General features: G+C 48.5%; 1 protein-coding gene across 1 annotated transcript in view; it reads left to right on the forward strand.

Moving 5' to 3' along the window:
• Nucleotides 1-4,372, forward strand: part of LOC133353210 (transcription factor AP-2-beta-like) — a 78,706-nt gene extending 74,334 nt beyond the window's left edge. Inside the window, 1 exon segment of the mRNA XM_061569278.1 lies at nucleotides 1,014-4,372. Coding sequence (XP_061425262.1) covers nucleotides 1,014-1,335 — 322 coding nt within the window. The 3' untranslated portion in view covers nucleotides 1,336-4,372.
• Nucleotides 4,373-7,977: the final 3,605 nt, after the last annotated feature.

Genomic DNA, 7,977 nt, shown 5'->3' on the forward strand with positions numbered 1-7,977 from the left:
GTAGGCTTCGTCTTTTTTGTTTTGTCCGAAACGGGAGCGACGGTTTAATTTGTGGGTTTGCTCACGGGGCCCGAGTGTTGATACGACGGTGATGCGAATTCACCACGTGGTTGTGTCAACAAGGGCGGCTCGAATCCAACGCGCGCACGCGAGCTCGCGGAAACCTCCTCGCCCGTTCTGTTTTTTTGTTGGTGTTCGGAGAACACGAAACATTAATTTGTTAAGAAAAAAAAAACCTACCAGTTGCCGGCAAGAGGGTGAGGTTTTACAAGGACACATAATTGTATGATCTCTACTGGTGTTTTGTTAACAATGACCGTGCTTCTGTTGTGTGTGTGTTTTTTTAATGGACTAATTCAAACCCAAAACGCTCTTTAAAAATATTTTTTTTATTCCTCGTCTTAAATGCTATTTTACCTGGCTAAGAATACAGATCTTTAACCACATTCATTATGGAAATCCAAAACTACTTTATATAAGCAAGCCACCATCCAGAATGCAATTAACTGTGGAAGGTACTGACGAATTAAATGAAATAAAAAGCTGAATATGTTAAACTTCTTTCGCACCGTACATATCCAACCGTGCTAATCGCAGGTGCGGGGGAAGGACAACAAACTAATTACAAAAAGCAGTTCTAAAGAAATTCGTTTTCAATCTAGAGTTTTCAAACTATCCCAGTCTGTGGGTCTCTACGTGAGTATAGGTCTTGATGAGTCTATGGGTCTCTATGTGAGTCTATGGGTCTCTATGTGAGTATAGATCTTGATGAGTCTATGGGTCTCTATGTGAGTCTGTGGGTCACTGTGTGAGTCCGTGGATCTATGCGAATCTGTGTGCCTCTATATATGTACATTGAACTTCTTTTGCACCGTACGCAGCCAACCGCGCTAATCGGAGGTGCGACCAAAGGGCAATAAATGTGAACACAAAAAGCAGTTTTGAAGCATCGCGTTTTCAAGTAATGCAACCTCCGTGCGGTCCGTGTGTGCGTCCTTGTGTGTGCGCCGCAGACAAGTCTGCAAGGAGTTCGCCGATCTGCTGACCCAGGACCGCTCCCCGCTGGGCAACGCGAGACCGCCCGCCGTGCTGGAACCCGGCATCCAGGCGGCCCTGACGCATTTCAGCCTCCTCACTCACGGCTTCGGCAGCCCGGCCATCCTGGCAGCGCTCACCTCCTTCCAGAACTACCTCACGGAGGCGCTCAAAGCCACGGACAAACTCTACCTGAGCGGCTCCCAGCAGCAGCAGCAAGGCTCAGGGACAGACTCGTCCAGATCGAGCGTGGGTGGGAAGATGTCCGATAAAGAAGATAAACATCACCGGGGAAAGTGATCTCCTCCTTCTCCTACTCCTCCTCGCCATTGCGGCGACGAACTTCGGGTTCATTGTAATGATAATTCTATCAGCAGTAGCAGCAGCTGCAGCAGTAGTAGCCAGCTGTGGCAGTGGCGTAGGTATTGAGTGTGCAGGCGGTGCAACTGCACAGGGACCCACGACTGCTGGGCTATGAAGAGGGGGGAGGACGGGAGAGGGGAGGGGGGGGGGAGGTTGGGGGAGAATTGATTTGGACAGAGGGCTTCATTTGCATGCGCCCGCACCTCCGATTAACACGGTTGGTCATGTACGGTGCGAAAGAAGTTCAACAAACATACATACCAGGGCCCATGCCAAGACACGTGGCCGCGTCACTGAGCAACGCAAGGGATCGATTTGGTAATGACCACGGGTCGAGAGTTTACGCCGTGAGTGCAGACAGATTAAAAACAAAACAAAGCGTGGGTGACCAAGAATTAATCTGGACTTTTTTTTTTGGCGCTTAAAACAAGAAAAGCAACTGGAATTGTTTTAAAGTTATTTTTTACTGACGCTCATTACGGTGGCGCTAAACGACTCGTGCTTGATGCTGTTGTTGATGTTGACGTAACACGGCGCATTTGTAAATGGTGACTTGCGAGAAGGAAATTTTGAAATCTTCGCGTGCGCGCGTGCGTGCGTGCGTACACTGGACATTGTAATCACATTGCGACTTGCTTCGAAATCCACAATCGCTCGACGTGCCAGCGGAAGACAAAAGGCGGACGGCGGATCTTGCGGCCCTTTGGATGATGAAGAAGACGACAAGGGACGAGTTTCAAGAAACGATTACGACGACAACGACGACAACGTCGTCATCATCAAAGACTGGGACGTCGTTGAGAACAGAAGGACAATCTCACGAGGAAGAAAACGCTTGCGTCTTGTCGATGGAGAGAGAGAGAGAGGAGACACTCGGATAGAGAGTGGCCGATTAAGAAAGTTAGAGGCGGTCGTGGAAAGTGACCAAATATGTTTATTTTATTTTACTTGTTTTATTGGAATCATCAACGCTATGATCACCGTCGTCGTCGTCATAACCATCACCACCTTTGTGCTGAGCGTCACAACACCGAAACCCCCACGGTACAACTCGCCCCCCATGCTCGCCAATCTAATCCGTTCAATCACAAAACGATCGCAGCTGTTCGTGGACAAATTGCATAATTTATATCATTGGAAGGCGAGTGGCACTCTGTCAGTCCACTGCTGGATGAGGGCCCGGCTCCCAAGTCAGTATCGATCGTGGCCGTAACAACCCCTGACATCGATTATTGATAACGCATCGGACTCACTCTGTGTAACAATTCTGTGAATTTCGATCGCTCATGCAGTATACTGTATATATATAAAATGTTGCAATGCATTGGTATTGAGGTTGTTACCAACCTTGGTCGCTTCCAGAACCGCTCCCTTCACTACAATGTTAAAATAAAATATATGTACTTGTTTGGGAAAGTAAAGATGATCCAAAAAAAAAAAAATCCGTGTGTCAATAAAGTTATACAAATGTAATGACACCCACACACTCGCGCGCAGCCACCGGATTATACGGCGCAGTACAGAAAAAAGTGTGCGTCTTATAATCCGGATCATCCGGTTTTAATCGATTATTTAATCGATTATGCCCCCCGTTGTGTAAGATATTTAGTTTTGTGGTTGTATGTATATACAGAACACACGTATGCTGTATATATATATACACACACACAAAGACAAAGATCCCCCGCGTAGCCTACGTAAGACTGTTGGGGCAAGTGCTGTTAGCGAGCGCCTATTGACGTTGGAATGGCTCACAAAGGGGGGGGTGGGTGATGTGTCCAACCCCCACGCACGGCTGCCTTTGTCTCCCCACCTCATTTCATGACGTGAACTACACCGCAATAACATGACCCAATTTTAAGATGTGAGTGCGCTAACCACTGCGCCACCACTCCCTTACGCATCGTTTTCTACGGATAATGAGACGCTCCGCAAAGTTAGACGAAAGTAAAGTGCGAAAGGTGTGCCCCGTTGTCAATACGGTTCTACAAATCTGATCTCACACACACAGACATGGTAGGGTGCAAAAGAAGTCCAACATACATATACAAAGACAAAGACCCCCCTCGTATAGCCTGAACAGACTGTTGGGGCAAGTGCTGTTAGCGAGCACCTATGAAGGCCGGCAAGGCACGCGAGAGGGTGGGTGGCTAGCACCACGCCCGGCCGCCTTTGTCTCCCTAGTGACGATGTTTTACACACCGCAGCAGGTACTCATGCGAGGCTGAGTCGACCTAGGGGAGGCCCATGAACGGTTCGGATAATCCGTCAGTGGCGTTGCCCGTGAGTGGAACTCGAGTCGGCGTGGTTTGTAGCACAGCGTGCTAACCGCTGCGCCACCGCTCCCCCCCCCCCCCCAAACACACACACACACTCGATTATAAGACGCACCGACAACTTTTTGCTTTTAAATATACAGAGGGGGGGGTGGGTGCGTCTTATAATCAGGTCACTCCGCTCCGTGTGTACATAGCGACACGTGTTAAGTTATGTGTACGTGATGTACATACCCGTGCATGCGAAGGGGATGGACAATATTTAAACTCTGGGAAAGAAAAAAAAAGATAAAAGATGCATCTTTTTTTGTTTTTTTACATATTTACCTCAGAAACATGATGGGAGAGAGCAAACCGTTGTTGGGAGGATTGTATTTTTCCAAAGCATCTTGTTTTTAGTCATCATTTATTTCTCGTTTTTTTCTCTCTCTCTTTTTAGCTTTTTATTTGTGTGTGTGTGTTTTTTTAATTAATGTTATTAATATAATTGTATTAACATAAACTAGGGTGGTGGAGGGAAGAAAGACACAAAAAAAGACGAGGATTTTTTGTCGCTTGCTCTGATAAATTTATTGGACTCTTTGTTTGGGAAATGACGCGTATGCTGTTTGTAAATCTACTGCGAGGTTGTACATATTCTGAGTAAATTGTTATAACGGTGCCCGAATCTATAAATAAATATACACATTCTGATGTCATCCCACATCTTCATTTTGTATTGCGCTGTGAGAGACACGTGAATTATTTCGAGTTCGTTTTAGAATTTATTTTTCTCGGGGAAATGTTTGGACAATTGTGTGTGTGTGTGTGCGTTTATCACAGTTTTCGAACAAACTCCAGTTATCGCCACCGCCGTAAAACGAGAGGGGGAGCTTTGCTTAAAATGTTACTATACATCTCCTTATAATTATATATATCCTGCACATAAAACGCACGTATGTTTAACACATTCTATCAGCCACTAGTGCCTCAATGGAGTGCATTGTTGCAGCAGCAGCATTATTGGCACAACGCAACAACAACAACAACAAAACCCTTCTGAGATCCCCAGCTTCAACATTCAACGTCTCATCAGCAGAGCCGGGGCTCGCTTTAACCAATGCTGGTGAACGACCAAATGTCATTGGGGGCCGTCCATAAATGACGCACGCGATTTTGGACGATTTTTGACCCCCCCCCCCCCATCGTCACAAAAAGTCAGACCCCCCCTCAAATATGACGTCAAAAAGCTCTGCCCCCCCCCCCCAAACCCATATTTCCCTTTTGAAAAAAAACATGCTTCAAATCGCTTTAAACTATTATCATCGTAGTGTGTATTTAATGTGGCGCTGCACTCTGATGTTGTAGGAGTGTTGTTATAACAATTCTATATTTATTTAAAGTTGCGCATTTTCATGTGACGTCACATTTCTCACCCCCCCCCCCCCCTCTCGTCACACATCGTCACAAATGTCTGACCCCCCCCCCAATTCTATATTTATTTAAAGTTGCGCATTTTGATGTGACGTCACATTTCTCAACCCCCCCCCCCCCCTTCGTCACACATCGTCACAAATGTCTGACCCCTCCCCCCATAGGTGCGTGACGTCATTTATGGACGGCCCCTTGGCAAGGACCCTCTCCCGAGATGTGTATACCGGTTTGTGCCATACGTGATGACGGGAGTGGTCACTTGCCGGCGTTGCTGTGCCAGTAACGAATCGGCACATTTTCCTTGCGTGACAAAGCTTGCTAATTGGCCGTGCCGGGTGTTGGCGGGTTTAACGACGCATTTATATTCGCGCGATCTGACCCAAAAACCTCTGTTGCCGGAGTGGTAGCATCGCGGTTATCGCGCAACGCACTCCGAACCCGGGCGAACCGAGTTCGATTCCCGATCACGACTAACATCGGTGACGAATCTGAACTGGTCCCTGAGCCTCCCCTGTCTAAGTCGTCGACTCAGCCTTAAAACGAGTACCACGTGGTGTGGCGTGTATGTACGTACGCTCGCCGAACTTCTTTCACACCGTGCTCAGCTAACGCTGCTAATCGGAGGCGTAATCATCAGGGAGACAAAGGCGGTCGTGCGTGGAGCTGGACGCCCTCGTGCGCCGATAAACGAACCTCATGGCGGTACCCCGGGGAGCCATCGTACCCATGGCTCTCGCACAATGTCCGTGACGCAGTCATTTTTCGTCTGTTGATGGTCGGCGATGCGGCAATCGACTCATCTCGATTCGAGCTGTACACGATGCACCACCACTACGGTGCGTACCGCGAGCGTTCAGGGTTTCGGGCGCAATCGTCCTCGCTGCGTTTCGACATCGCGGAGTGTGGCACCGATATCGGATTGATTGGTATCCCAGTCGCAGAGTGAAGTACACTTCTGAAAAAAATATTTAATTGCTTCGGGAATTTTGGATTATTCGGTACCACGGGGTACCGCCATAAGGATCAATTTTGGCCTTAATAGGTGCTCGCAAACAACGCTATGCCTCCCTTCACAGTCTGCCACACACACTGCTCTCAATTCCAATCATCCGCTCTTCACGTCACTCGCGACGCGTTTAGCAATCAGCAGACCCCCAAGTAAACGGATTGGTAATCAATCTTAATTTTGGAGCTTTCGTGACTGCAGGAATTATTCTTTGGTTTTTTCGGTAAAGTCATGTATAAAGATAAAATAATAAATTAAATAATAGCATACGACGTTTCGATTGCAACACAAGCAATCATCATCAGGTATAATGAAATAGCGACATAGAATCTAACCAGAAAACTATAGACAGACATATAACCAGACAGATATCACCAAGATACATAGAGAGAGCAACCCAGGTACAGAGAGGGGTGATCGTCTCTGTGGGGTGCCCTTAAATAGACAGAGGGGGGCGGAGGCAGAGAGAGAGGGAGGGGGTAGGGAAAACATTTACATGTCAATGAGTACGAAGGGAGGCGTAGTAAAGTAAGCAGGCTTAAAGGGAGGATTGGTAATCGTGGCCAGGCGTTTTAAGGAAAGGTCAACACAACGGCAAATCAAACCACTCTACTCGCGACACTCCAGCGCTCGCATTAACACGTGGATACAGGTCAGCACGCGCACGCCGCAGTATTCCACTCACGTCCACGCGCGCGTTCAACCGTCTGGAAAATCCCGATAATTGAGGTTTCGCACACAATTAGGGCGCCTCCTTCTTGACCCGGTGAACGGCGAATATCGCGTGAACGCAGCAGCGGCGAGCATCAGCTGCCCCTGTCCGCGTTGTCATTGTGGCAGTCGCATGCGTAGGGGTTGAACTTCTTTCGCACCGTACGTAGCCAACCGTGCTAATCGGAGGTGTGCGCGAAGCACAACAAGCCACACGCACGTCTGGTCTCATTGTCAGCTCTCCGCTGCTGGACGAAGACCTCCACAAGGGTCAGTGGCGAGCAGGCGAAGGGGCATCACCGGCTGAGCGGCGGTGCAGCGGTTAGCAACCAAATACCAGCCGCGATTATCTGAACTGGTCCTGTGCCTTCCCTAGGTCGACTCCGCCGCAAATGAGTACCTGGTGCTGTGCGTAAAGATCGCCACTGGGGGAGACAAAGGCGGATCGGGCGTGGTTGCTGGCAACCGACCCCCTCGTGTACCGTGCACAGCTCTAAAAGGTGCTACTCGCTATCAGCACTTTCCCTAACAGTCCGTTCAAGGCTATACGGGGATCTTGGTCATCTGTACACATACATATGAACGCACACTCGCATACTGATTGCCAGTAAGTGATTGGTAATCGTTTCCGGGGAAATGTTAGTACAAACGGCATGGCGGCGTGAGTTACTGCGTGGTACATTATTTGTCCTCGTTTCTCAGTGAAAAGGGTTTGAAAAAAAGGTCTGCAAGCCGTGCACATTGCTTCGCTCACGAGGGAGTCCCAGAGTGGTATTCAGCCAACTTCCTCCTGCACCTGGAACCGTCAGGAATATTCTGGACGTCGGGCGTAGCCGAGGGTGGAGCCAGGCCGCGCCGAGAGAGATAAAAGGGAAGCCCCGATCACAGATCCGGGCTGTCTGCAGGTGAAGTGAAACCCAAGTGCTACGTCTACGTCTTCGACATTGTGGGTCAGGTGGCACGTTGGCTGCTCTGAACCGATTATAGTTATCCTGTATGCAAGAGAAATATGTGTATTGCGGTCCTATGCGTAACACGAATGAGAATAGGTGTATTTAGTCCCGTGTGTAACGGTGTTGCGTAAAGTGTCGAATAAAGGTTGTTGCCTCCTAAAAAGTGTCTGCGAATGACTCACTACGCATGTGCAGTGACATATAATGGGTCACTACGGCG

The sequence above is a fragment of the Lethenteron reissneri genome, chromosome 43 (assembly GCF_015708825.2).
Source record: "Lethenteron reissneri isolate LAM-NWPU_2019-01 chromosome 43, ASM1570882v1, whole genome shotgun sequence".
NCBI classification, from domain to species: Eukaryota; Metazoa; Chordata; class Hyperoartia; order Petromyzontiformes; family Petromyzontidae; genus Lethenteron; species Lethenteron reissneri.